General features: G+C 59.6%; 2 protein-coding genes across 2 annotated transcripts; one reads left to right on the top strand and one right to left on the bottom strand.

Moving 5' to 3' along the window:
- The first annotated feature begins 1478 nt into the window (after nucleotides 1-1478).
- On the top strand, nucleotides 1479-11944 carry ADCK5 (aarF domain containing kinase 5). Its single transcript, XM_053930117.2, has 15 exons — nucleotides 1479-1558; nucleotides 6057-6163; nucleotides 6473-6622; nucleotides 9388-9463; nucleotides 9576-9776; nucleotides 9861-10001; nucleotides 10094-10207; nucleotides 10304-10435; nucleotides 10512-10595; nucleotides 10710-10791; nucleotides 10867-10945; nucleotides 11018-11109; nucleotides 11172-11424; nucleotides 11490-11606; nucleotides 11695-11944. The coding sequence occupies exons 1-15, from the start codon at nucleotides 1547-1549 to the stop codon at nucleotides 11798-11800; spliced, it is 1746 nt and encodes a 581-aa protein (XP_053786092.1). The 5' UTR covers nucleotides 1479-1546; the 3' UTR covers nucleotides 11801-11944.
- On the bottom strand, nucleotides 11943-23257 carry CPSF1 (cleavage and polyadenylation specific factor 1). Its single transcript, XM_053930064.2, has 37 exons — nucleotides 22991-23257; nucleotides 19840-19867; nucleotides 19605-19747; nucleotides 19419-19499; nucleotides 19144-19295; nucleotides 18919-19065; nucleotides 18698-18837; nucleotides 18512-18622; nucleotides 18333-18426; nucleotides 18147-18234; nucleotides 17944-18066; nucleotides 17675-17726; nucleotides 17501-17595; nucleotides 17359-17433; nucleotides 17190-17270; nucleotides 17026-17115; nucleotides 16688-16798; nucleotides 16469-16610; nucleotides 16219-16397; nucleotides 16009-16145; nucleotides 15764-15938; nucleotides 15469-15675; nucleotides 15282-15371; nucleotides 15063-15206; nucleotides 14830-14982; nucleotides 14071-14187; nucleotides 13908-13998; nucleotides 13755-13839; nucleotides 13539-13680; nucleotides 13300-13452; nucleotides 13049-13225; nucleotides 12901-12967; nucleotides 12780-12827; nucleotides 12550-12705; nucleotides 12343-12472; nucleotides 12133-12271; nucleotides 11943-12053 (listed from the first exon to the last, which is right to left on the bottom strand). Exons 1-37 carry the CDS (start codon nucleotides 23132-23134, stop codon nucleotides 12006-12008), a joined length of 4335 nt encoding a protein of 1444 aa, XP_053786039.1. The 5' UTR covers nucleotides 23135-23257; the 3' UTR covers nucleotides 11943-12005.
- Nucleotides 23258-27998: the final 4741 nt, after the last annotated feature.

The following is a 27998-nucleotide window of genomic DNA, read 5'->3' as shown; positions in this document are numbered from 1 at the left end:
GGCATCTACTCCAGGCCCCTCCCCAGCCCCCCAGGCTGCCAGCAATTCCTGACTGGTCTCTCTTGTGGCCCATCACTCCCGCCTCTGTCTGTGTCTCCACAGGGACTTTTCCTGTGTCTCAGACCTCCTTCTTGTCCTTGTCCTTCAAAGGGCACCAGTCATTGAATTTAGGGCCCATCCTCATCCAGGATGATCTCATCTAGAGAACCTTAATTATGTCTGTAACAACCCTATTTCCATATAAAACCACAGGACAAATTCTGGAGCTTACTGCTGGGATATATCTTTGAGAATGGGACATGTCGCTCATTTTGTATCTATGTGAGAGTCATCCTTCTTAATACACACTTCCTCTTTTTTTCTTTAACAGCAGTTTTGGAGACTCAAGGGCTTGGGAACACGAGGATTCTGGGAAATTCTCAAGATGGGCTTGGGCAGGGGGACTGAGGTAGGGGGGAGGGCAGAAGTCAGGGGTTTGAGTGGAATGGGAGTGGTGGTCACTGGAGGGACTGTCTTCTGGCTGCCCCTGGGGCCCAGCAGCCCCATTTAGGGGAACTGACTCCACACAGCTCCATCAGGGGTGGGGTTCCCGCGCACAGAAATGGGATCTCTGCCCTGCTGTGGAGAGGGAGCCCTGTAGCCTGGGACAGAAGGCAGGCCAGTGCTGGTGTCCTTTGATGTAGAAATAGGACAGTTCATTCCTTTGTTCGTTTGGGGTGGGAAACTGCTGTCCCTTGTTTCCCAAGAGTGGACAGGACAGCCCTCCTCCAGCCCCCAACTCCCAGCCTCAGGGCAGCCCACGGCCCAGACATTCAGCAATGTATGTTTCCCGCACAGCCAGGCTAACGCCTTGGTGTTGCCACTTCTCAGATGCCCAGGAGGCACTTCTGCGGTGGGGTAGCCTATTTCATGGACCTGCTCAATAACGGATGGGGTTAGGGAGGGAGGCCGACCATGTGCAACTGGGAATGTTGGCCGGGACAACGGGACACAGGTGAAGACGAGATGGTGGGCAGAGGCTCATCGAGGACGGCGGTCCGCACGCAGCTTGGAGGCGGTGGGAGCCAGCGGTGCAGCGGTGTTGCGGCGCTGGCGGCAGAAGGTGTTGGCTGTTGGCGGGAAGAGGCCCGGCTTCGCCTGCCCCCCAGGAAAAGGCCCCGCTGGGCTGACCGCGTGGAAGACGGCGCCACGGGGGAGGGAAACAGGCTTCCAGGAGGCTGGTGTCGCCCACCCGGGGGCGCGGCTGCAGTGACGTCAGCAGCAGGTAGATGCGGGCAGTGTAGCGGGTGGCCCGGAGTTTGCAGAATCTGCCTGGCAGCGGCGAGCGGAAGCCGGGGAGGGCTGCGAGGACCCGCGACGGCGCGCGGGCCCTGGAGCTGCGCCACGAGGGGCCGGCAGGGGGCGCTGCGCCGCCGCAGAAGCGGGAGCGCTGGGGGCGGGGCTCCAGGCCGCCGCCGGGCGCGCGTGCGCATTACACCGCCTCCCGCGTAGAACGCTGGCCGCGGCGACGCGAGCTGCAGCGAAGCGGGCGGAGCGGCGGCTGAACATGTGGCGACCGGTGAGTCCCTTCCCCGGCCGCCGTCAGCCGCCCATGTGGGACCCTCAGGGCTCCGAGACCCGCTTCCCCGCGCACCCCAAGGACTCCTCGTCCGGGCCCTGTCAGAGACCCTGTCTCCCAGGCCCGCGCCCCGGGACCCTCGTGGACCCTGAGCTTCAGACTCCCCGTGGGGCCCAGTCCCTGTTAGATGCCGGAGCCAGTGAGGAGCCTGCAGCCAGACGCCCCCCGCACACCCAGGATCCACACAGGCCCAGCGGCTTCCGCCCTGGCTTCGGGCTGTGGACCACCCCGCCCCCGCGTGTCCCCGGGCCCCTCAGGGCGACGGGCTCTGCGGGGACCCAAGCCGGAGGCCTCCTGCCGGCCGCTTCTGCTGCTCGCGGGGCGCCCTTTCCCCGGCCCTGCCCGCTCCCTCTCCAGCCGGCTCCGACCCTGGCGCAGGCAGTCGGCTCCCGGGAGCCTCGTGGCTCCTCCCATCTGTGGCATCTCAGCCGCTAGCACCTTTGTCACCCGTCCCTCCCCAAGGACCCGGCCCTCTCCTGCAGCCTTTTGGAGTGAAGGGCCTGAGGGTTCCTCGGCATTTACACCTGGGGTTTCTGTAGAGCTCGCACCCTTCCGGCAAGCCTAGCCATGCAGGGTCATACATTCACAGTAACGGGATCTCCTTGGACTCGGGGGTGAGCTGCCCGTCCGAGGGGTGTATTTCGGGCCGCGATGGGGCGGGCGGCCGTGGACTTGGCCCGGAGTAAAGCCCGTCACAGTTCATAAAGCGTCTTCCCGCGTCAGGTCCCCGGATGCTCCTGACTGGGGTGCGGGGGCAGGGTTGGCCCCTAATTGTCCCTGCGCACCGCTTCTAAGTGCAGTGGGCGCGGCCTGCGGGGGCCGAGAGGGTCACTGGCGGCCACGGGCCTTCCTCCCCGCCCCGCCCCTCCCCTGCCCCGATTCCCAGGCTCACCCCAGAGGTCTGCGCCGGCCCTCCCCTGCTGGTGCGAGGGTTTCACCCTGTGATGCAGCTGCTGGGTTCTTGTCGGCTCTCTGCAGGGTTCTGTTGCTGGGGTGCCCAGCCTTTCTGGGCCACACATTAAATACACAAACACTAAGGAAAACTGGTAAGCAAAAAAAAAAAGGGTTTTAAGTAAATTTACAATATTGTGTTGGGCCGCATTCACAGCCAACCTAGGCCGCAGGGGCGCCACCAGCCGCGGGTTGCACTCCCCTGTTGACAGCATCGTCCTGAGACTCGCTGGAGGCTTCTCACTGCTGCTGGCGGGCCTGTCATCATTTTCCCTCCTATCGGCTGTGCCCAATCTAATCTACCGGGCAATAGGAGAAGAAACAGCTCCGCCAGTACCTGGCACATGGCCACGCCGCTCCTTGTTCGGTGTTAAAGTGCACATGTTTATGAGCTTTGTGATAGCGATTTCAGTGTTCCTGCGCCAGCTGGCAGGGGCCTGTGGCCGCGGTGGCATTGTGGGCACAAGGCCTCACCCTTGGACTCCTGGCCAGGCCAGGCTGCTACACGGCTGCTCACCTCTAGCTGGTCGTGCCCTCCTTGGCCTGTGGCCCACCTGGTGTCCTCCCCGGGGCCACCTGGCTTCGGGCTGTTTTGGATGTATCACTGGTGGTCTCAGCGCAGCAAGCGCTGGCAGAGTTTCTGCTTCGTCTAGCAAAGCGTGTGCTAGACCCTAGAAGTGCAGATGTGATGGAGAGGTGGGCCTGCTCAGGCTGCTGGGGACACACAGGCTAGGCTGACAGTCACTCCTGTGTGACGAGGACAGTGGAGGAAGGGTGGACCAGGAACAGGGGTTGAAGGCTACTCCAGGCAGGATGGCAGCTTGGAGAACAGGCCTGGGCTGAGCAGGGCCCACCCCCGGGCCCCGCCGTGTGGGGGAGCGTGAGTGGGGAGTCGGTGCTACGAAATGAGCCAGGGCTGACCAGCTGCAGCCGGAGCTCCCATGAGGTTCCCCGGGGGGCTGAGGCCCACGCCCCTCGATGCTGTGTTGCTTGGTGCTCAGGGTCCGCAGCCTCTGGCCCTCGGCTTCCGCACCAGAGCCCCTGGGGACTGGGGCTCAGCCAGGGCCTCGTACTTTAGTGTCAAATGACTCAGACTTAGCCTTCTGTTCGGTAAAAGGAGAGCATGTCTTACTTTTATTTAGTCATTTTAAATAAAATACAATCCGTAATCACATAGTTATTCAAACGATTCTGTAGTTATCAGTTGGTTGGTAATTTATGTTCAAACAGAAAAAAATTAAAAAAATATTTTATTGGATTGCTTGGAGTGGGATTAAGAATGCTGTGTTTTTTATTGCATTTTTCCATTGCTATTTATCCCCTCTACACACTCTTCCCCCTCCCCCCTCCCCCCAAGAAAGGTATGTCTTAATATCAAAGTGGCGTTGAGGTCGATTTGTGAAGGAGGCAACCTGGCACTTTCGCACCAAACCCTCGCCTGTGAAGGACTCGCGGGGACAGGGTGCTGCCCTCCGACTGTCAGCAGCCCTCTGCACTGGCGGGTTTCAGGGCAGCCAGTCCGGGACCAGGAAGGGTGTCACCCGCTGCCAGCTCGGCCCAGAGCTGGGCAGCAAACACCCTCCTTGCGGTGGGTGCCTGCTCAGTGCCAGGCCCTGAGTATTTCCACCACCGCTCACCTGTCCAGCCTTGCAGGGTGGACACTGCCACCCTGTTTCAGAGACGAGAGGTGTCAGGATGGGAGTCGCCCTAGCCCAGGTGAGGGAGTGAGGCTGTAGACCAGGCCTGCTCGTCCCAGAGCTCGGAGCCCGTGGGCTCTGCCTCACCTGTGTGACACCGTCCGCAGGAGGCCGCCGTGAGCCCTGTTCTGTCTCGCTGAGGCCACCAGAAAGCCCCAGGGGCCATGACCAGGTGGCGACTGGCGGTGGCTGCGCACACTTCTTTGGGGACGAGTCCTCGCTGTGCGTCCCTCCCTGGTGGGCTGCAGGCTTCTCCAGGAGGAGGGTCCAGCTCCTTTGGCCCCACTCTTCTCTCTCCCAGCAGCCCCTCCTCACTCCTGAGCACATGTTTTCCAGCCACACAGGTCTGTCTCCTCAGAAACACCCGGTCCTCTTCTGGCTTCAGGCCTTCGCTGACGCTGTGTCCTCTGCCTAGGACACCCTCCAGTGCCCACGTGGACATCCCCTCGCTGCCAGGCCACGGGATCCCTCCCTCCCTCCCTCCCTCCTTCCCTTGCACCTGGTGCTGTCCCCGCAGCCCCATCCATGCCTGCCTGGTCCCTGGTCACACACAGGGCCCGCTGTCAGGCCAGCTTCTGTGGCAGGGCTTGGTGGTGGGTGGGTGTGAGTGGTGGAAGGTAGGTGTTCAGGTGAGGGGCATGGGGAGGTCTGGACGGGGCCTGGGCAGAAGGGGGGGGCAGGCACGGTGTGGGCGGGCAGGGTGGACCCCTCCTGGCACATCTGCCCATCACAAACCCCCATCTGATGTCTGGTGGGAGGTCGCTGGGATCCCAGCCTGGACCCGCCTCCCTGCAGGTGCCCACTGACGCTCAGAGAACCGACCGCCGTGCGTGCACACAGATCTGTCCCCTGGGCTGCTCTCCCGCGCAGCCCTGCCAGCCCCGTGTGCCCTATGTGGCCCTGTGTGCCGTCAGGTGGCCAGGTCAGGTGTGCGGCCCAGGGGGTCGTGGGGTGCACAGCGCGCCTGGCCGCTCTGGCCCTGGCTGTGTGTGGCCTTGCTGGCAGAGGTTTAGTCAGCACCGTCATCCTCCGGGGACAGCAGGTCATGGGCACTTTCCTTTGACTTCTGGTCTGCTTTGCTGGCCTTGAGACTGTCTTCAGGCTGCACGCAGAAAGTGCTGGTACAGTCTGTGCCTCATCTGGCCCAGAGTTCTCAGTGACAACTCAGCGTCTATGTTGTGGGTCACGACTTACTATACACATGTTTAGTTTTTGGTTTTTTTTACCTAAAAACAGAACCTGCAGTTCGGAAAGTTGTGGTTGAGGAACTCTTAAGATTCACAATTGAAGTGGGTGGGAGACCAAGGTCGCCCGTGAGCAGAGAGCCTCCCAGGGACTTAGCTCCTTGGCGTCCTGCCGGCTGGCGTCTCCACGCTGCCTCTGGGCTCGGAGGACTGAGTCCCTCCATCTGCTCCCGGGCAATGACCTGGGCACGGCCTGTTTCCCCTGCGTCCGGTCTTTGTGACTGTGTTGATGTGTGGTTAAGCATTCTTTTTGTTCATTGATTTTAGAGAGAGGAAGGGGGAGAGAGAGAAATGTCGATTTGGAGTACCATTTATGATGCATCATTGGTTGCTTCTCGTATGTGCCCCGACCAGGGATCCCGAACCAGCCACCAGGGCCTGTGCTCAGGCCTTCTTCACACCCTCTTCTGAGGAGCAGCTTCCCGAGGCCGTGGTCTGGGGGTCTCAGCAGCAGGGAACACGACATGACAGGCCCCAACAGTGCCTGCGCAGGGCTCAGGGCATGAGGCTGCCCCATCTGACCCTGTGCTGTTGCTCACTTTGCAGTCACCACTTTGCCACATCCACTGTGCTGTGCTGCAGAGCAGGCCACAGAGCTGGCTGGTCCCCACCGCTTGCCTCAGGAGAAGCCTCAGGATCCCGACTGCTCGAGGGTGAGTTCTCTGCAGCCTCTCGACCTTTTGGGGGCCTAAGGGTGGACCTTCTCTGAACGCACCCCCCCTCCGCCCAGCTCAAGACAGGCTGTGTTTGGTTCCTGGTGTGGTGGGCTAACCTGGGACTGGGGTTCCAGGGACAGGACCCCTGCCCCATCATTGTGAGCAGATGACAACCAGAGCTGAGGCTCAGACAGTGGGGGCGGGTGGGGCCGTAGCAGGGCGCAGGGGCTGGAGGGTCAGAGAGAGCACCCTGCTGACCACACAGGCGTCTGGGACCGACCCGGCCCTGCATCTGTGTCCCTCCAGGTCCTTGAGGTCCCAGCCCCTGTGGAAGAAGGTGCTCTCTGCCACGGCACTGGGGCTGCCCCTGCTCCTTGGTGTCCGCTACTTTACAGCAGAGCCGCAGGAGAAGAGGAGGATGCGGCTCATGGTGGACGGCGTTGGGCGCTTTGGCAGGTAGGAGGGCTGGCAGCCCAGCCTCGTCCTCACGGGCATAGTGCTGGTGAGCCATCTATGCTGACACGCTTCCACCCAGCGGGGTGGAGAGGGGCTGGTGCCTGTCCCCCTCGGCCCCCAGTGCCCGGGTGTGGCAGTGCTGATGCTGCTCCCCAGGCTCTTCTGACCCCGTTTCCCGTCAGGATGCTAGGGGCCAGCACCCTGCCCTTGGTCAGACCCAGGACTCCCTGCAGCTGCAAAGTCCTAAGAACCAGCTCTTGGCCCTGAGTGAAGCCTCAGCTGACCCAAACATGCCTCCCTGCTCCCCTCCACTGCCCCCCAAGAGTGCTGGGGAAAGGCCTTGTGGGAGGCTGCCCTGGGGTGGTCCGACCCAGGGGCTGTGAGCACCTGCTGCCTCTCAGACCTGGGCCGGTTCAGGCCAGGGCCACTGAGGCCTTCAGGCTCTTAGCCAGAAGCTTCACCGAGATTTACGCTCAGGCCAGAGGTGCCAGGTGGCCGCCCGCTGCCCGCTCCCGCCTCCCGGGTGAAGCAAGCCTGTCACTGGTTCATGGCAGAGCTGTGAGTCAGGTCCACCTCTTTTTCTGTGACCCTCCCCACCTTGGGGCTGTCCCTCTGCAGCTTGGCTCTGTGCTGCCCCGTGGCCAGCTTGGGCACGTCTCACCGCCTCTCTGCTGGCTCCTGGGAACACGGGTTCCCACTGCTGGCGTTATAGGTTGGGCTGGGATCGGAGCCAGATCCCCGCAGTGTGTGCCTTCTCGTCAGCTCTAAGCCTTAACAGTTTCCAGGGCAGGCAGGCCTGCTGTAGACGGGACACACAGCAGGCCTGGGCACGGGGCAGCGTGGGTGCGGAGCCCAGGGAAGAAGCAGGGTAGGGTGAGTCAAACCTGAGATGCCGGGCGCCTGTCCCCTGGCAGGATGGAGACGCACAAAGACCAGAGTGGGGGAGGTCTGCAGCAGGGCCTGGTTTCTCTTTACAGTCTCTGGGCTCTCCCCCCTTTTTTGGTCACAATTTCAAAAGTCCAGAAAAGTTGCAAGAATAATAGAAAAGAACTTTTTGCTTGAAACCTTTGCAAGTAAATCGTCAGCCTGGACTCCTGCCTTATCCCATGGGTTGCTCTGTTAGTCTCACTTATTTTGTTGCTGAACCATTCCAGGGTGGCTAGTCGGAACCCCTTCAACTTAGCTTTTTTTTTTTTTTTTTAAGATTTTATTTTCATTGTATTTTTAGAGAGAGGGGAAGGGAAGGCAAAAGAGAGGGAGAGAAACATCAATGTGTGGCTGCCTCCTGCACAGCCCCCTACTGGGGACCCGGTCCACAACCCAGGCCTGTGCCCGCATGTGCCCTGACTGGGAATCGAACCAGTGACCCTTTGGTTTGCAGGCCAGCACTCAGTCCGCTGAGCCACACCGGACAGGGTTCAACTTAGCTTTTGTGACCCTTTTTAAGAATCAACATTTTATTGTAAAACATTTCAAACGTAGGTGGGAATGTGCTTCGGAGATCTGGGATTGTACCATTGACATCTCCAAATCCTTTGGACGTGTGTCCATTTTTGAGCATTTTTTTCCTGCAGAACAGTCCAGGCTCACCTTGTCCCTTCGCAGCCCTGGCGCTTGCAACTGTCCCTCGGGGGGTGGAGAAAGGCCGGAGTTCTCAGGGCTGTGATGAGCATGCCCAGTGTGTAGCTGCTCTGGGTGCCGGGCCCCAGGCCTCCGTGGATGGGAGCCCTGCGTGCTGTGCCGAGTTGCGGACGTCCACCCTCTGCATTCACACAGACGCCTGTCACCACACAGCTCGTTCTTTCTCCATTTGTAGTTCATTTTCTCCAGCTGTGAGACACCTGGCTTCTCTTGTCCACAGTTCAGGGACTTACTGAGTGGTCACCCCACCCCTTGTGCAGACCTTGCCCTGGGTTTTGGGCTGAATTCCTCAGGAAGGGCCCCTGCCCCTGGGTCTCCAGGGGGCTCTGAGCTCACCCTCCCTTCCTCACAGACAGCCCTGTCTGCTCCTGTGCCATCCATGGTGCTGGTGGCCAGGGGCGGGAACGAGAGGCTCGGCTCATGGCTGGCCCTGGGTCCTGCCAGAGCTCCTGCCTTGAAGGACAGGAGCCCCACGTCCCTCCTGTGAAGGTCTGAGTGTCAGAAGCCTAGGTTTCAGGCCTGGGTCCTTTCCTGTCAGACCCAGGGCTGCCCATCCAGAGCCTGAGGTGTGGGGAGCATGTGTGAGGATGCCGCTGACACCAGAAGGGACCTGGGCCTCCGGGGTTGTGCTGGGCTGTCCCGCTGACAGGAGCAATGGGGATCCCCATCCAGGAGTTGACTCCCTGGGGGCTCCTGTTCACAGGGACCCAGCCTGGGAGAGATGGCCCAGTGCAGAGGAGGCAGGGCTGGGAGTGCGGCTGCACGCGCACAGGAGCTAGCCACTGGCCATCTGGCCAGCAGTCACAGCGTGCCGGGTCTCAGTGGGATTCCTCTATAGCGAGTGCCCTGCCAGAGTGGAGCAACTGCGTCTGGTTGTTCAGGCCTGAGGCCCCCACCCCAGCTCTCGCCCTCCTCTTTGGTCTTGGGTGCCTGGCAGTGGTGTTCAGCAGCTGAGGGTTGGCATGGATGCAGTTGGCCTCTGCAGACCAGCAGCTGACACTGATGCAGCTCAGAGGGCAAGGAGGCTGGGCTGAGCGTCCTCTGCCCCCTGGTGCACCGAGGGGCTGGCAGGGTGGGGCCTGAGGCCAGGTGCCCGCCGGTGCTGAGGGAGTCTGTGCCGGCAGGTCTCTGAGGGTCGGCCTGCAAATCTCCGTGGACTACTGGTGGTGCACGAACATCGTCCTGCGAGGGGTGGAAGAGGTCTGTCCATGTGTCCTTGGTGGTAGCAGGGCCCACGTGTGCTGTGGGGCGGGTGTTGGGTGGACGGAGGTGCCCACCTGCCCCCATTCCCTCCCTCCATGCCTGTGGTCAGAACAGCCCGAGGTACTTGGAGGTGATGTCTGCGTGTCATCAGCGGGCAGCGGACGCCCTGGTGGCCGGGGCCATCAACAATGGGGGCCTGTATGTGAAGCTGGGCCAGGGGCTGTGCTCCTTCAACCACCTGCTGCCCCCCGAGTACATCAGGACTCTGCGGGTGCTGGAAGACAGGGCCCTCACGCGTGGCTTCCGGGAGGTGAGCTCTGCCCCGGGGGCGCAGAGCTGGGAGGTGGCGCTGGGCAGTGGCCTGTATGCCGCTCTAAGGACTCTCTCTGGCCAGGTGGACGAACTGTTTCTCGAGGACTTCCAGGCTCCGCCCCAGGAGCTCTTCCAGGAGTTTGACTACCAGCCCATCGCCGCTGCCAGCCTGGCCCAAGTGCACCGCGCCCGGCTGCACGATGGCACTGCTGTGGCTGTAAAGGTACAAGGCGCCCGCCTTGGGGAGCAGCAGACTCAGGAGGCAGGAGTGGGCTGGGGTGACAGCAGCAGCCCGTCCTCCCCACGCCCTCGCAGGTGCAGTACATCGACCTGCGGGACCGCTTTGACGGGGACATCTACACCCTGGAGCTCCTGCTCAGGCTCGTGGAGCTCATGCACCCCAGCTTTGGCTTCAGCTGGGTCCTCCAGGTACCGCTGCCCACAGGCAGGCCGGGGAGTGGCTTCTGCATGTGCTGTGGCTGCATGGCACTTGATCTTGATCCCTGGCTGCCTGTGTGGCCCCAGGACTTGAAGGGGACCCTAGCCCAGGAGCTGGACTTCGAGAACGAGGGGCGGAACGCGGAGCGCTGTGCGCAGGACCTGCAGCACTTCCACTACGTCGTGGTCCCTCGAGTGCACTGGGGCACGTCCAGCAAGGTGGGCCGGGCCCCTCCCGAGGGGGTGTCAGGGGGCTGCAAGAGCCTGCTGAGCTCAGGCTCTCGCTCTCTCCCAGCGCGTGCTGACAGCCGAGTTCTGCGAGGGCTGCAAGGTCAATGACGTGGAGGCCATCAGGTCCATGGGGCTGGCTGTGCGGGACGTGAGTGCCGTGTGTGCAGGGCGTGGGGTGAGGGAAGGGTGCACCTGTGTGTATACCCAGTGGGGACACGGGACGGGAGCACTGTGTGACGGCATGGCCCTGTCCTTGCCCCAGATAGCAGAGAAGCTCATCCAGGCCTTTGCTGAGCAGATATTCTACACAGGCTTCATCCACTCTGACCCCCACCCTGGCAATGGTAGGAAGAGCCCCGGCGTGGGGTGGGGCTGTGGGGCTGTGGGGGGTGTGGTGAGCCAGCCTGTCCTGTCCCCAGTTCTGGTGCGGAAAGGCCCGGATGGGAAGGCCCAGCTGGTGCTGCTAGACCATGGGCTCTACCAGTTCCTGGATGAGAAGTAAGTGTTGGGGGGGTGGGGAGGCTGGGCCTGGCCTCCCCCCTGGGACTTGGCTCACTCTGGGCCCCACAGGGATCGCTCAGCCCTGTGCCAGCTGTGGCGGGCCATCATCCTGAGGGACGACACCTCAATGAAAACCCACGCAGCCGCACTTGGGGTGGAAGGTGAGTCTGGGGCACGTGGGCGTGGACGTGCGGCTGCACAGCCTGGCTCAGCCCCGCCCCAGACTACTTCCTGTTCTCGGAGGTGCTCATGCAGAGGCCTGTGCGCCTGCGGCAGCTGTGGAGGTCACACCTGCTGAGCCGTGAGGAGGCAGCCTACATGCAGGCCATGGCGCGGGAGCACTTCGAGGACATCATGGCTGTGCTCAAGGCCCTGCCTCGGTCCATGCTGCTTGTGCTGCGCAACATCAACACTGTCCGAGCCATCAACACCGCCCTTGGCACCCCAGTAGACCGCTACTTCCTCATGGCCAAGAGGTGGGTGCTGGTGGGGAGCCCGGGTAGGGGCTGGGGGAGGTCCAGGCTGACTCTGTTTCCCACAGTGCGGTCAGGGGCTGGAGCCGCCTGCTGGGCGCGGCACAGCCAAGCGTCTACAGCGCCAGCGTCCTGCGCCGCGTCAGGGTAGTCTGGGAGATGCTCAAGTTTGAAGTGGCCCTGAGGTGAGTGCACAGTTGGAGCCCAGTGGGCCTGTGGGGGGGGGCAGTGCCTACTCCCCACTGACCTCCACCCCTCCACCTGCTTGCCCAGGCTGGAGACCCTGTCCATGCGGCTCACTGCCCTCCTGGTCCGAGCGCTGGTGCACCTGGGCCTCATGCCCCAGACCGAGGGGCTGTACGAGTACTTGGAGACCTAGACACCAGCAGGACAGCCAGGGCTGGCCAGGACGGGAGGCGTGGAGGCCGGAGGCGCTGGCGTGGGGAGACGCCCGGGGCTCTGACCACTGGTGGGGCCAGGGGGCCCTGCAATGACCACACGCACTTCTCAAATCCAATAAGTGTCTTTTCTGTTTTTTTGTACAAAAAGGGGGTGGGGCTGTGGCTGTGGCTGTGTCCAGGAGTCTAGAAGTGGGCAGTGACACGGTCTGTCTCTAACAGGTCGTCTAGGATCTGTGGGGAGAGGAGCAGGTGAGGGTGGGGAGGGCTGGAGTGGGAGCAGGGTGGGGAGGGGGGTGGGTGGGCCACTTACAATGTCCGGTGTGGTGCCGATCTTCTTGGCCAGCTCACTGCGCTCCATGGTGCTGAGGTACAGGTAGCGGTTGAGCAGCTCTCCGTCCAGGATGTTCCGCACAGCATTCTGCAGGGTCCGCCGGTCAACGTGCAGCATCCTAGGGAGGTGTTAGGTGGTGGGGAGTTGGGGCAGACCTGGCAGCAGGTGGGGGGAGGAGAGCGTGCTCACCGGAAGGCGCGGGGGTTGAGGCCAGCATGGTGGGGCAACATGGTGGTCAGTGCATTCTGCAGCATCAGCAGCCGCCTGTAGGTCTTCTCCTGCATGGGCAGCAGGAGCCCAATGCCACCATCCAGTGTGGCTGTGGGGACACAGTGTAAGCAGGTGACCCCAGCACCTCCCACCCTGCCTTGTGCCCCAACCCCACCAGGCACTCACCAAACCACGTGATGTGCTTGTTCTCCCACACGACCGACTTCTTGCTGGGCCCCTCGGCAGCGCCCCGGCAGGGTGTCCTCCAGAAGGTATTCACGTGGGCGCCCACGTGGAAGTCCGCCCGGCGCAGCAGGCGCATGCCGCCGAAGCTCTCTTTGGCTGGGCCAGAGGGACCTCAGGTCAGGGTCTGCCCAGCCCCCACCCAGCCCCAGCCCAGGCGAGGGAGTGCTCACCCTCCGGCAGGTACATGTACACCATCAGGTTGCGGTCACGGTCAGACACTGTAAACAGAGCTGAGTCAGTCTGGCCCTTGCCACGGTCCCAGGGACCCTGGCCTCAAGACCCTGCTCTCACCCAGGAAGCCCAGCTGCGCGTTGTCCACCATGAAGTCCACGCTGTACACTTCCAGGGGCTTGGCATCCTAGGGATGGTGGGAGGGGGACGTCAGGGTCCGCCCAGGGACAGGGGCCCCCCCAGCACAGGGGGCCAGCCCCGCGGGTACCCTGGACACGAGGCTCAGCGTCTTGCTGTCCTCCTGGTAGCGCAGCAGGGAGATGCTCTTCATGACGTCTGCAGCCAGGATGAAGTTCTTGACGCTGATCATCTGGTGGATGTAGAGCTGTGTGTCGATGAAGGCCATGCCCGTCAGCTCGCTGGCACGCAGGCTCCACAGGAAGATCTGCGGACAAGAGAGCTAGCAGCCAGCAGCTCGCGGGTGGGCAGGGTGACGGGCTGGGTGGGACAGAGACACACCTTCTGGCCGATGGCCGACACCAGGTGGCCGTTGCAGTGGCACAAGGCAGTCACAGGCCCCTTCTGCTCCTTCTCATACAGGACCTTGAACTTGTTCTTGGTCAGGGGCTGGCCAGGCTCAGGTACCACCTCAATCACATCCATGATCAGTATCTGCAGGCAAGGAATGCAGTCGGTGACTTGAGGAGACTGCAGAGGGGCTTCCAGTGTGTGTCTGCCCCAGCCTGCTGGGCCCTTACCCGCCCACGGCACGTGACCTCCTCTCCCTGCATGAGGCAGGTCCCGGCGGCCACGTAGCCCTTGAGGCCTGACACAGTCTCCTCACTGCGCAGTGACACCGTCTTCATGCACGTCACATGCTCCCACTCCTCCAGCTCAATCCTGCAGGAGGCTGGGTCAGGATGCAAAAACCCTGGCCGGCCTCCCGCCTGGCCACCCACCTGGCCCAGCCTTGCCTGGCATTGGGAATGGCCTCCCAGCTAACTGGGGAGATGAGCTGGATGGAAAAGGCCTCCTGCTGGGGGTGGATGTACCGGTCATCTGCAGAGACAGGGTGCGGGTCAGGGGGGGCAGCCCCCCCAAACAGGCCCAGCTTGGGCGTCTCCTACCTCTCTCAATGGTCTCAAACTCCTTCTCCTCGCCCGTCATGCGTGGGATACGGGTGCAGGGTGTGTTGGTGCTGGTGGCCACAGCATACACCTGGGGGAGTGGAGGGTGTCACACACCAGAGGCCAGGCCCAGAAGGTCCCTGGCCTCGAAGAGGGTTCAGACCTTGGACTCCACATGGTAGGCCACGTAGTGGGCCGTGCAGCGCAGCGGGATCTTCCTGACAGGCCACGGGGCGTCATAGGACAAGTAGGCAGGCAGGACACTGATCCTCAGCTCGCCCTGGGGGGGGGACATGGCAGTGAGACCAGGCACCTGCTGAAAGCACAGGTGACTGCAGGCCCGGGGGGTCCCTGGGATCAGCCCTCAGCTCTGTTGGAGCTGTCTGTCCCTCCTTCCCTCCTCTCCAGCTCATCTAGGGCTGGGGTGTTGGGCACAGCTGTGGTTGGGGCAGGGCAAGGGATGCCGAGGGTGGCCCACACTGGCCACACTGGGCCTGCAGAGAGGTGAGGGAGCCCCCGCCAGGGCCCCGCCCCTCCCTCAGCCAGTCTGGGGTGCATCAGCACCCTCATCACTGAGCGCTGGGAGTGGCCCCGGGGTCACTGTTGTCATCTGCATGACACAGGTGAGGAAAGAGGTGGAAACGGTGAACACCTCAGCCAGAGTCACATGGCTCCTAAGGGACAGAGCTGGAGTCCCAGCTCACAGAGCAGTGAGTGACTACTCTGGCCACCCAGGCAGGTGTCCTCGACCCCCCTCCATCCCCCACCTCCCAAACCTTCCCAGTATTAAGCTCCACATTTCACCTCCTCAGCCTCAGCCCCACCACCTCTGAATACCCCACCCCCAGTCTCCAAGGGCCTCATTTCCAGGCCCTGACATGTTCCAGGCCCCTGTCCTGGGCAGCTTCAGCCAGGCATCTACCTGTCTGTTGAAGTACAGGAAGCCACGGGGGCAGTTGACGTTGTGGAATGGGGCAAAAGAGTCGATGGGACCATCAATGCCCATGGGGTGCAGCCGCAGGGCCCCCCGGCCAGTCACCAGGAGCCAGTGGGGCGAGGGGCCGCAGATGAACACCTGGGGGCAGCACCGTGAGGTCGTCACTGGACTGAGGTCCCCACCTTGCCAGCCTGGCTCCCACAAAGCCATCTGCCTACCCCTGAGTAGCCATAAATGTCCTCAAAGTAGCGGAACCGCGCCACACGCCCTCGGGCTCCGGCCCCCTCCTCAGCGCCACCACCATCCGCCTTCTTCTTGGACGGCTTTGGCTTCTTCTCTCGGAAGTTGATGTTATGGGGAACCTGAGGTAGGGGGCAGCTATGAGCACCAGGTCCCTGCCCCAACCCTGCCCTGCACCCCCTTGGTCACCACCGCACCTTCTTGAAACGAACTTTCAGGTTTCCCTGGCCGAGCTGCGAGTCGTGGGCGAAAGCCTCGTAGATGAGCAACTCTTGGTCCACATGTACCTGAGGGCAGAGTCAGGTCGTCAGGAGGCCTGGACATGCAAGCCTGGGGCGGGGCCAGGAGGCAGGGAGGGGCAGGTACATGCTGGTCTGTGCTCACCAGCAGGTAGGGCCTGCTCTGGCGGCTCCCCAGAGCCACGAGCAGCACTTCTTTGACGAGGGGCAGCTCCCCCTGGCGCGTGGCCTCCTCCTTGCGCGCCTCACCCTGCGTGGTAGGCTGACCGAAGGAGCTGTCCACCAGCACCCGCTGCCCCACCGGGAAGTTCTTCACCAGGAACACCAGCCGCCAGTCGGGGAGCTGGTAGATCTGTCAGGGGGGAGTGGTGGTAGGCGCAGGAAGGGCATGGGGGACAGGCAGGGGAAAGGCAGCTGTGCCGGCATAGGGTGCCACTCACCTCCATGGTTCCATTCTCCCGCACCAGCAGGCACCAGTGGGTGGGCTCGGCCCGGAAGGGTGTGGGGTCCCGATCGGCAGGGGGCTGGCTGCTCCTGCGGGCCTCCTCCTTGCTGGGGCTGAAGAGGGAGCCCGAGTCCCCATAGAGCATCTCCTCCTCATCATCCACTGTGGGGCTGGGGAGCACATACGTCATGGGTGACACGCCACAGGGACCCCAGCCCCCGCCCCCAGCACCCCACACACCTGGTCTCTGAGCCCTGACCCTCTGCCTCGGAGCCACTGCGGCCCCCTAGCTCATCACGGGCCCCGCCCAGGCGGCTCTCAGTGGTGAAGAGGCCGCTGACATCTCGGTACACACACATTGCGATCACCTTGGATTGCTGTGGGAAAAAGGTGGGCTCGGTGGCGGGGAGGGGTGGGGGCAGCGGGGTCGGGGGTGGGGGAGGGGCCTACGTGATGCAGCGGCGGCTTGTGCAGAGCCAGGCGGTGGTGGCGCCCCCCGTAGGAGTCGCTCTTGAGCAGGAACATGGCGACATGGCCCTCGGCACTCATGATGACCACGCAGGGGTCGGCCACAGCGCACTGCACGATGGGGGAGCCCAGGTCCACGGGGATGAAGTGCAGCTGGTTCACTGCAGGCACAGAACGGTCAGTGCGTGCCACCGCAGCCCCGTCCACCCACTCACCCGCCTGCTTTGCCCACCTCCTTCCAGCAGGCGGATGCCCAATGGTGACACTTGGACAATATAGCGATTGTCCCCGATGTTGCCAGCAAAGACCGTGGGGCCCTGTGTGGCAAAGCCACTGGTGTCCAGCTCCATGATCTCTTGCCCGGTCTGCAGGATCTGTGGGAAACAACGGTGAGGCACACCCCTCGCCAGTGGGACGCCCCCGGCAGACCCCTTGCCAGCTGGCCCCTCACCATTGTGGAGTCCTCCCGGCTCAGAATCAGGAACCCGTGTCTCCGCCCATCATCCTCTGTTTCAGGGGTGATGGGCTCCTGCTCTGTGCCCTCGCCCTTGGGGGTCTCCTCCTGTGAGGTGAGGGCAGAAGGAGCACAACCCCAAAGCCCGGCTGGGGGTGCTCAGAGAGAAGAGCACCCCACAGCTGAGCCAGAACAAGCTCTCAATGTGGCCACCAGGGCCCATGCAGCAGACCCTGCCAAAGCCCCACTGCCCGCAGGCTGCCCCTGGCCTCACACAGATGGAGCACCGGGTCATTGCCCCCTCGGGACCGCCTTGCAGTGCTAGGGGCTCGTACCTGCTCCTTGCGCACTGGGGCAACCACGGTCCACATGTCATAGCAGCCAGGAAGTTCAAAGGTCGTCACCACCTGGGGCCGGATGCTCTTCTGGAAGGACAACGGAGTGTATCTATCCACGCAGGTCCCCTGGGGGACACCACCCCCAGCCACCACCCACACACCTGCAGCACGGACAGCGCCCCGTTCTTGCCGTAGCCCGAGCACAACACGATCTCCAGGTCCGGCTCAGGGCTGTTCTGAAACTACAGGGGCCAAGGTGAGGAGAGGCCCCCCGCAAACCGCCCCTCCACCCTGCAAAATGCCCCCTGCTCGCCTCCCCAGTCCAGGCACCTCTTCAGACAGGAAGGCGGGCTCGCCCATGGCCGCGTTGGCACAGGGTCCGATGTTGAGGATGCTGTCGCACACCTGAGGGCACAGGCAGCGGTCAGGTTGGCGGGCCAGCCAGGGGGGGTCCCTCTGTGCACAACCTCACCTCAAAGGAGTAAGTAGCCAGCTGTGTGCCCGACTGGGCCTCGCTGCCGTACACCTCAATCTCATCCACCTCGTCCTGTGGCACTGACTGGCCCCCTGAAGCACAAGGCAGCCCTTCTGAGCCACCGAGGTCCCCTGGCCTCACTCCCCACCCCACCCAACTCCGGGCCCTCACCTGACCAGCCCACTGTGGGGTCCACTCGCTTCTTCTTGGACGAAGGCTCTTCCTGTGAGGCAGGAGGACAGTGAGCCGCCCCGGGGACATCCCCACAGACTCAAGGCCGCAGGTGGCCCAGGACGGCTATGAATGCAGCCCAACACAAAACTGTAAATTTACTGAAAACATTGAGATCTTTGGTGATTACACATCGCAATGTATTTAATGTGTGGCCCAGAGATGACCAAAGGTCAGACTCCCTGAACTGGACAGTCCTGGGCACCCACCTTGTCAGCAGCCTCGCGGACAGCACTGGCTGGGGCCTCCTGCAGCTTCTCCGTGTACTTGAGGAGGAGGGAGTTGCCCAGGCGAGAGCCAAGGAACAGGTACCCAGGCTCCATGGTGACCATCTGAGGGAGGGAGGGAGATGGGTGGTGAGGGGACCCGGGCCCGGGCCCAGGCCCAGGCCCACCCCCCAGCCCTGACTCACGCTGCTGGTGAGCACACTGGCAGCAGCCTTGTCGAAGTGGAAGGAGCGGACACTGCGCATGCCATCGGTGATGAGGGTCAGCACGTAGCTGTGGAAGGGAGGACCCTGAGCTGGAGGCAGAGCTCGAGGAGCAGGGGCGGAGGGTGACAGCCCTGAGGAGCACAGGGCTCACTGAGGGGGACTCACATCTCTCCGCCCTTGAGGGAGATGACCATCTTATCGTAGGAGATGAAAGCCGCCTGGGCGCAGTCCAGGGTGGTCCTCACGCCTTCCTGGGTGCCTGTTCAGTGGGGGCATCAGGTGGACCCAGCAGTGCCCCCACCCCTGCCCCAAACCCACCCTGAGCCCTGCCCCGCCACACTCACGCAGGGGGAAGGCAGTGGTGCCCGAGGTGAGGCTGTTGAGGGCCACGCCATACGGGGGGACACTCTGGTTGAGGTACAGCAGCGAGTTGACAGCAAAGATCACCACCCCACCTGCAGGAGGACATGCCGGTGGGCGGGGCTCAGGGTGCTCTATCCCCGCCCCCACCACACAGCCACAGCCCTCACCGATGGGCTTGGGCACAGCGAGGGCCTGAGTGCAGTCGAAGGGCAGGCTGGTGAGGGACCAGATGACGGGGTGGACCTTCTGCGTGATGTTTAGTGAGATGGCCACGATGGAGCACGTGTCCTGCCGCACAGCCACTCTCCTGGGGCCGCAGCAGGGGATCAGCCAGGGGTCCCCACCCCCGCTCCGCCCCCCAAGGAGGCCCACAGCAGAGGGGCCTCACCCAGGCCAGGTCTGGTTGGGCTCAAACAGGATGAGCAGGGTGGGCTCGTAGTAGCCGTGCAGGAACTGCAGGTCCACGATGTTGAGAAGCTTCTCGTCCAGGGCCCGCACGTCGATGATGTAGCTGGGCAGGAAGCTGGACCTCTGCCTGGGGAACCAGGGGCTTCAGCGGGCGGGAGGCAGAGGCCTCTGGGGTTCAGGGACCGCCCCCCGCCCCCGCACTCACCCCTCGCCCATGAGCCCCTCATGCTCCTCAGCCAGGCTCTCCCTGCGGAAGGGCAGCACCACCAGCCGCGTGCCGTAGATGAGCATGGCAGCGCAGCGCCCGTCGGGGTCCACACGCACCCGCGGCGTGTGCACGTTCTGCACGAAGCCATCCTGGGGGCGGAGGGCCATCAGGCTGACCACGGGCAGGTGGTCAGCGGGAAGCAGCAGGGCAAGGACTGGGGTGGGAGGGGGTAAGGAGGGGCAGGAGAGGGCAGGGGTGCAGCCGGGCCCTACCCGGAGCTCTGGCTCCTCAAAGTAGTGCAGAGACAGCGTCTTCAGGTCATGGGTGCCTGGGTCATACTCCACCACCGACAGCTGGGGACAGCAGGTCAGAGCCGCAGCCCGCCCACCACAGCTCTGCCCAGCTGGCCACCCCTACCCGTCCCTGTGCCCAGGACCCCCGCCAAGCCTCCCGCCCACCTTGGCATCCTTGAAGCTCAGCAGCAGGGCATCCCGCTTGGCGCCGGCCAGCTGCACACTGGCCATGGACATGACGTTGCCGAAGAAGGAGAAGGAAGCCACCAATTCCAGCTTTTCCCGGTGCTCCCTGTGGGCCTTCCCCTCTGGGGCAGAGGTGGTGGGTACAGGTCGGGCTCCCTTGCCCCAGGCACCCCGCCCCCAGCCTCGTGGCCAGGACAACCACTCGTGTGCTCACCTGTGCTCCTGTCATTCTTGGTTGGTGCCTGGGGGAGGGGGGGCAGGGAAGAGACACAATGCTGCCATGGGTGGCCCCACCTTATGGAGGGACAAGGGGAAAAGACCACCCAGGGCTGGCCCTGCTACCAGCAGCTCTGACCAAACTCTCAGGGTAGTGGGGGACACAAGGCCAGGCTCTTCTGGAGACAGCCACGCACACCCCGGCCCAACGTGCACAAAAGCCGCGCTTGGCCTGGGCCCCCAGCCTCCCACAGGCTTCTCCTGAGGAGCCCACCCAACTCGGGGAGCCCGCAGGGGCAGAGGCTGGGCAGTGGCTCTATGCACACCCTAGCTGCCTGGCTCTGCCCCCACAGACGTGAAACATGGAACCACAGAACAAAGGGCGAGGGCATGTGCAGGACTGAAGCTCCACAAAGTTCTGTCATCTGGGGCAAGAGCACTGGTTGCAGGCAGACTGCCATAAACCGAGAGGGCCTGTTCCCGTCTATCGTGACTCACAAGAAAAAAGACATGAAATACATAACTAAGAGCCACTAGCAAAGATAAACGAAATAAAAATACCTGGTTAATCCAAAACAAAGCCAATAAGAAACAGGAAGAAATAAAGCAATATGCAGAAAGACACAGAATAAGACAGTCATTCAGACCTGATTACACAGGAAATCACATCCCATGTAGAGAAAATACTCCAATGAGAAGACAACAAAAGCCACCAGAATGATAATCATTTGCTACTGAGCCACCTTAAATACACGGACACAGATTTTAAAAGGACATCCCACGCAACAACTTAAAATGAAGAAAGCTGGGGTAACCACGTTACTGTTGGACAAAGTGGATCTTAAGGTAAAAAGTATTTGGGATAAAAAAGACATTTCATGCCCTAGCTGGTGCGGCTCAGTGGACTGAGTGCTGGCCTGAGAACCAAGGGGTCACTGGATCGGTTCCCAGTCAGGGCACATGCCTGGGTTGCGGGCCAGGTCCCCAGTGGGGGGCACAAGAGACAACCACATATTGATGTTTCTCTTCCTCTCCTTCTCCTTCCCTTCCCCTCTAAAAATAAAATAAATAAATAAATTAAATTTAAAAAAAAAAGATATTTCATGACAAAAAGATCAGTTCAAAAATAAAATAGTATATATATATTAAAAGTAAAACTAATATTCTAAGTTTGTCTTAAATGTACCTAATGACACAGCTTCAAAATAAAGATTCTTAAAAATCTGCAAACCAAGGTTGCCAGTTCAATTCCCAGGCAGGGCACATGCTCGGGTTGTAGGCCAGGTCCCTAACTGGGGGCGTGAGAGAGGAACCGACTGATGTATCTCCAGCTCGTTGATGTTTCTCTCCCTCCCTTCTCCTCTCTTTAAAAGTAAATAAATAAAATCTTTAAAAAATAAATAAAATAAAATAAAATTACCTTGGATGCCCTGGCTGGTGTGGCTCAGCAGACTGAGTGCCGGCCTGTGAATCAAAATGTCGCTGGTTTGATTCCCAGTCAGGGCACATGCCTGGGTTGCAGGACAGAACCCCAGTAGGGGGCACATGAGAGGCAACCACACAGTGCTGTTTCCCTCTTTCTCCCTCCCTTCCCCTCTCTCTAAAAATAAAATCTTTTTTTACAAATCCACACACTTTAAAAATAAAATAAAAGTACATTGGATGTACTTAACTTCTGGCTCTTTCATGTAAATTTGAGAAAAAAATAGTAAATTTATTAATTAACCTGGGAACAGCTGAAATCTTTGCAATGAGACTTCCTGTTTGTAGCCGTGACATGTTTTCTATTTACTTGGGACTTTAATTAATTTCGATCAAGTGCTATATGGTTTTGCCTCCTAAAGGTCAAGGGGCGTTTCTTGTGGCTGGCTGTCACATTATACCTGCCCCTGGCAGTGCACCTGCCCACCTCCCGCACAGCTTCTGCATCCTCTGCCCAATCTCAGAGCAGAGGCCAGGTGTCCCCCAGTCCAGACTGTGCCCCATCCAAACTTCTGACCCACCCACAGATGTGTGCGACCAGGATGGGCTGTTCCGAGTCCATGACTAATTAGTGAGCCCTCTCGCCCACTCAAAGCCCCTGTCTGGCTCGCCCTCTGCATCTCTTCCGCCCACACTTTGTTCTCCACTGTGAGGTGGCAAACTTCTTGGAAAGCGCCAGGCAGCAGATAACTGACTTAGCAGCCACATCTAGTCCATTGAGGATTCTTCTTTGGGATTTTTCACAACTCTTTAAGGATGTAGAAAGCTCCTTAGGGCTAGGTAGGCTGTGGCCAACAAACCCTGCTCTCATGGCCCATTCCCTTCTTGCACAAACCTGCTGCTGTCCGCTGGTCTCCGAAAAGAACGTTTTCCTGCCAGTTACTGCTCCATCCCTTTCTTCCCTGTATACGAATCCCCTCCAGAGACCTGTCTGTGCTCAAGTGATCCACTCTCCCCTTCCACTTTACATTCCAGTCCAACTTTGCACGCTGTCAACTGCTCCGGCTTCCACACACGGTGTTCCTACTGCCTAGGGTATCCTCCACTCACCAGTCTTACGGGCTAAGCCTTAGTGCCGCCGTCCCCTCAAAACAAGTAAGAAGCTGCCTCTTGCAAGAAGCCTTCCTGGATCAGCACTCACTCCTCCGGCAACAAAAGCGCCCCTTGATTTCTTCTACTGATGAGCTCATTTCACTTTACTAAAACTGAAGCCAACACTCTGTCCCCATCCTAAATCCTGCCTGTTCCCTTTGCCTTTGCCACAATGTTCTCCCCGACAATCTCCTGGTCAGCCAGCTGGAAATACATTGCCTCCTTCATAACCTGTTTCCGCCGTTGCACTGGCTGCAATCTACAAGTGTGCTTACAGGTGTGTCTTTATTTGGGGGAAGTTCCCCTAGCCCGTTTTTTCGAGTTTTGTTCACGGTATCCCTACTACCTAACCTACAGCAAGTGTTCATATCGTTTAATCTGTTAGAAAAACAAAAGAGCAAATACGATGCACGAGGGCAGGGCGCATGCCCACAGCAGCACTGGGCGCCAGGGGTGGGGGTGCAGAGTCACGCTCGGGAGCTGCAGACCAGTGGGCTTCTGGTTCTGCACCTGGGCACCCGCCTCCGCGAGCAGTGGAAGGTGTAGGGGCAGGAGCCGGCGGGGCTTGGGCCTACCTCGGCGTCGCGGTTCAGGCGGTACACGTAGAGCTGCGAGGTCCCGGCCACCACGAGGTTGCGCTCGCTGTTGTTGAAGAAGTTGCAGTACATGGAGAACTCGAGCCCGGTGGGCGGGTGCGCCTGCTTGTACACGGCGTACATGGCGCCGAGCCCGGGCTGCACGGGGCCGAAGACGACAAAGTGAGCGGGTCGCGGAGGACGGCTGCCTACCTAGCGGTTGGAGCCCACTCGCTGGGGACCGGGACGACAGTGAACACTGTCCGGCAAGGCCCGGAAACTGAGTGTGAAGGTTCCGGCCCCGTGCGCCTGCGCAGTGGCGCCTCGGTGGAGCTGCTGGGCGGCGGGCGGGGGGGCGCAACAGCGGCCCCTGGTGGCCGCGGGTAGCCAGGAAGCCTTGCGGCTCCGCCGCCCGCACCGCGTCTAGAGCTCCGAGGCCCCGAGCTCGCCCGAATTCCCGGATCCCACTGAGGCGGAGCGCGGCGGGGATGCGAGACTCGGGCCGGCTGAGTCCCCTGCCTGACCCACAATGGGGTCAGCGTGCAGCCTCTACCCGCAGGAAGAGTGATTCTTCTTTTCCAAGGCCAGGTGCGAGATGCTGTGCCAGAAGCTTGGCCCCTGGGTGAGCTAGGCGAGCCTCGGACTCGTGAAGCCGGGAAGGCAGGCACGCCCCGGTAAGTGCCCCGGTGTTGACAAGGCCCGACCAGCCCTGGGCTGGGGAAGCTTTCCGGATACATCCCGTGTCCCGTCTTTGCTCTGTGTTCCCTCCTCAGAGCGACCCCACCACCATCACCATCACAACCGCAGTCCCGGGGCGCCCCAGCAGGTCCCCATCATGTCGGCGCTGGGCGCAGGGCGGGGGGGGGGGGGGAGGGGGGGAAGGAGGCTAGGGGGATGATAAAGAAACAGTCCCTTAACTTTTTCCTATTACTTTTCCTGTTTAATCCCAGAAGTCTGATTCTCTGATTCTCGCCCTCCTTGGACGGGTCCAAGTGGTGGCTGAAAAATAGCCTCAGTTTTAAAAGTGCCCCTTTTTTTATTTTTATTTATTTATTTTGAAAGAGTAAAACGTGGGGCAGCTTAAACCCACGACCCTGGGATTAAGAGTCCCATGCTCTACCGACTGAGCTAGCCGGGCGCCTGGGCGAAAGCTGGAAATCCTAACCACTAGACCATGTGGGAAAGACGGGAGTGGAGGTGCTTTGCTTACATATGTTTTAGAAAAGAGCGGTTATGCGCCAAGGGCCTATTGTGACTTAATTAACTAATCGTTCCTTCCGGGAGAATAGCCAGTTCTTCCCCAAGGAAATGATCAGTGTTTACAGGTACTGAGTTAAACAGTATGTTTTCTTCCGCGGAGAAGGGCTAGATCTCCCCGGGAGACCGCACTCCTGTATTTCATTTTTACAATAAAAGGTCACAGCTCCAGCATACACAAGGAGGATTCTTAATATTTCTTTAATACGTCACACCCCGTCAATTCCCCTTGTAACATGCTTTAGATTGACAAATTGCTGATCACATTCATAACCTTCAGAGCCAGTCTTTTTTCCACTGGCAAATACACTTATTTATTTTAAACAATTTAAATTCTTTCTGAGTAGAATCCTTATGATGTAACAACATTTGAGATCTCATTCTGTTTACCAGAGGTTTAGGAAAATATTTTGAGATTGAGCTATTCAAGAACAAAAATAAAATTCAAGCAAACCAGTATTTTCAAATTACTGGTTAATTTGAAATAAAATTAATTTATTTTCAAATTAAATCCTCTAAGGGAGGGAGTGAGACACTAGCCTTAGAATCTTACCACCTGTTATTTCCACTCCTGCCCAACTTGTTCCTAAATAAGTTTAAAAATCCCTTACTAGGGAGACATTCAGCAGCCTTAAAAAGCTGCTGAATTAGCTTAAAACATTGCTCTTGTTCCTTAGATAGCCCATTCCCCACCTTTAAAGAAATTCCTTAACAATTAAAAAAACCTTTTCTGAAATTCCTCCCGCCGCAAACGCGGCATTTATAAAACCGGTTTCAGTCTTGCTTTTTACTCCGCCTGTTCCTTTAAGATGAGTTCGCTGGTGGTGACCAAATCCAGCCCTGTGCTCACGTGGGTGGCTGTATGAAGGTTGGAAACTGTATTTCCCTGCATCCCCTGATATTGATTGCTGTTCTGAAAGCTCTGATTGGGGTTGGGGGCGCTGGAGCGGGCGCCCCTTGCAAGTTTCCCTGAATGGGTTGGCCACTTTTGTCAAATTTAGAGCGGCATTCCCTTGCCCAATGTCTGCCTTTGCCACAGCGTGGACAATCCCCAGGGAGAAGCTTGTCTTTACCTTTTCCCCTTTTTGAGGTGGCCAAACAGTCTCTCCGCAGGTGACCAGGCTTTCCACAGTTGTAACATCTGGGATCTCCCTTAATTGCAGCTGCCAAGAGGGAAGCCTGATGCTGCTCTGTGCCGACATCTTGGCAAGCCTGATAAACTCACTGATGTCTTTGGTGGAAGTTCGCAGGGGTCCTGTAACGGCCCTGCCTGCAGTCTTTGCTAGCATTCTCATAAGCTGGCTGCCACAAAAGACTTGGCTGCTCTGTCATTATCTATTTGCCTTTCAATGGCTTCTTGGAGGCGATCAATAAAGTCAATATATGCCTCCGCAGCCCCTGACGGATATTGGTAGAGGAAGAAGTTTCCCTGGCCTGAGAATCGGGCGCAGCCTTCATGGCTCTGAGAGCAATCTGAGCACTCTGATTAAAAGCACGAGGGTCAAGCCTGGCCTGACCCGTGGCGGTGACAAAATCCCCAGACCAAGCAGCATAGAGAGGGTGACAGGGTTATTCATTTGTGCCTTTTCGGCTGCTGGGTGGGTGGCTCGAGGAGAGTACTCTGAATGCCAGACTGTGAACTGAGCTGGAGTTAAGACTGTCCTGGCCGGAGCAATCCAGTCACAAGGGGCCATTCTGTAGCTGTCAGCGATAGCTTGGAATAGCCTGTTAGTATAAGGAGACTTAAGCCCATTCTCTCTAATGCCCCTTTTTAGATCCTTACACAGGGAAAAAGGAAGGGGCTCATGGACATTTCTTTGACCCTTGACTATAATGGGGAAGGCGGACAGGGCATCTAAATCCCCAGCCTCCGCTGCCTGCCGGAGGCGCCGGCACATGGCCCTGACAGGATACCTGTCTGAATCTTCTGGCTCTCCTGCTGGAGAGTCATCCTGCGCGGAGGAACGCTCCCAGGGTTGAAGTAAGGAGCGCTGGCTGCGAGGCAGGTCCTCCGGTGGGGCTGCAGACAGAACTTTCATAGCTGGTTCTTCCACTACATCACACATGACTCCCTTCTTTGAACTAGACTCCTTATCCTCCTCTGTGACTAGCTCCTGTTTCTTAGCCCACATGGGCAGGAGAGCAGTCTTGACTAGCCCCCAAGTTATTAGGTTTTGGGATCCGATAGAAACACCACTGTCCTGTAGAGATTTTAACTCATCACCTACTTCTTCCCAAACCTCAATTATCTAAGGTTCCTTTGTCAGGAAAAGCAGGGTAATATTCCTTTATAGTTCGTAAAAGCTGAATGAGATGCTGCTACTTCACCTTGCAACCCGCCCCCCGGAGAAGCTGCTGTAACACTTGCAGGTAAACTTCCTGCTCTTGAGATAAACCAGAGCCCGTTCTTGCTATCAAAAAGGCTTTTAACTTTCGACTGTTGTCCTTTCAGATTCCGCCACCTATGCTGAACCCTAACTAGTTAGCTGTTAAGGGATAGAGTGTGGTGGGTGGAAATGTGCTGTTGGTGAAAGACCGTCAGGGAGAGGGGCACCGGACTTTCCGAGTGCCCTAACCCTGCTTCTGGGTCTCGGGTCCTCCCCAGGCGTTTAGACTGTGAGGGTGGGGCTCGAAGCGCTAGGTGACCAGCCTTTATATCGCGCTTCCCCGGATGAGCCAGAAGTTAGGTTAGGTGATGTTGGAGGTCCCTGTAAGGCCCCTGCACGTCTCGGGAATTGATCCCAGACACCCTCGCAAGGTTCTGACTCACGCGGGAACACCCGGTTTCTCAGGCCGAGGGGAGGAAGTGCCTTTTGTCTTCGGAGCTTGGCGAATGCCAAAGGCTCTCATACAAAACCTGCGACTAACACTAAATTCTTCTAGAAAGCTATCTTCGGAGTCCGGCCGAAACCGAAAACACTCATTTCCTATCCACTTTTCCCTATGCAGGCGGATGGATCGAAAAGGCAAGAATCGAAAGGACCGCAAGAGGCAGCTTGTTTAAAATATCCCTGTAACTAGTTGCTGTTTTTAAAGCTGATTAAAGGGAAAGTCTTTGCTCTTTCTCCCAAGCCTAGACCTGGTTGGGGGTTGTGCCGCGGGGGTGGGCTTGTGAGTGTTTTCACAGTGTGCCTCTCGTTGCTGGACTTTTGCTTGCGGCTAGCAGGGAAACCTAGTGTTCTGTCCCGGTCCACGTCCAGCTTATCCTCTCACGGGTGTCTTCTAGCAGCGAGCGCCCTTGTGGCTTTTACCTGCTCGACCCGTGCCCGCGAGATTGCGGCAGATGCTTGGGAGAGAGAGCAAGGCTCCTGCTTACTGAAGAAAGTACAATTGCAAAGCGGTCGAGAGAGAGGGTGACCTTGGAAAGAAACCCCTTTTCCCCTGAATCCAATATACCCTACGGCATAACCGAAAAGCGCTCGGTGCCGTCGGCCCTTACCTGGCCTATTGCGCGCAAATCCCACGAAGTTGGTGTATTGACCACAACTGCGGCTCGGAGCCCTGGGTCCCTGTTCCTGGGCGCCAGATGACGCAGATCTCGGCCTGCAAGATCTGCTGTTGAGGTCTCAGTGTTCCAATACACAAACACACAGACTACAGAGGCCCTGTGGGGGAAAAGGGACTGCACGGCCACTCTCTCAAGAGGAGAGTGCCTCTGAGCGCCTCGGCCACTCCCTCAAGGGGGGAGCGCCAAGACCCTTGCGGTGACCAGCCTTTATAGGTTTTTCAGGCCCTTACATCAGAGAAGGTC

The sequence above is a fragment of the Desmodus rotundus genome, chromosome 8, assembly GCF_022682495.2.
Source record: "Desmodus rotundus isolate HL8 chromosome 8, HLdesRot8A.1, whole genome shotgun sequence".
Lineage (NCBI taxonomy): Eukaryota > Metazoa > Chordata > Mammalia > Chiroptera > Phyllostomidae > Desmodus > Desmodus rotundus.
This window is presented reverse-complemented; position numbering and strand designations above follow the sequence as displayed.

Excerpts from the sequence above, each read along its gene's own strand:
- ADCK5 (XM_053930117.2), top strand. Across the intron at positions 9,777-9,860 it reads TCACGCGTGGCTTCCGGGAG|GTGGACGAACTGTTTCTCGA; the intron begins GTGAGCTCTGCC and ends CTCTCTGGCCAG. Across the intron at positions 10,596-10,709 it reads TGGGGCTGGCTGTGCGGGAC|ATAGCAGAGAAGCTCATCCA; the intron begins GTGAGTGCCGTG and ends TCCTTGCCCCAG.
- CPSF1 (XM_053930064.2), bottom strand. The coding sequence starts at position 23,134 with ATGTACGCCGTGTACAAGCAGGCGCACCCGCCCACCGGGCTCGAGTTC. Across the intron at positions 14,188-14,829 it reads TCCTGTACTTCAACAGACAG|GGCGAGCTGAGGATCAGTGT; the intron begins GTAGATGCCTGG and ends TCCCCCCCCCAG. Across the intron at positions 13,999-14,070 it reads CCTACCATGTGGAGTCCAAG|GTGTATGCTGTGGCCACCAG; the intron begins GTCTGAACCCTC and ends CCACTCCCCCAG.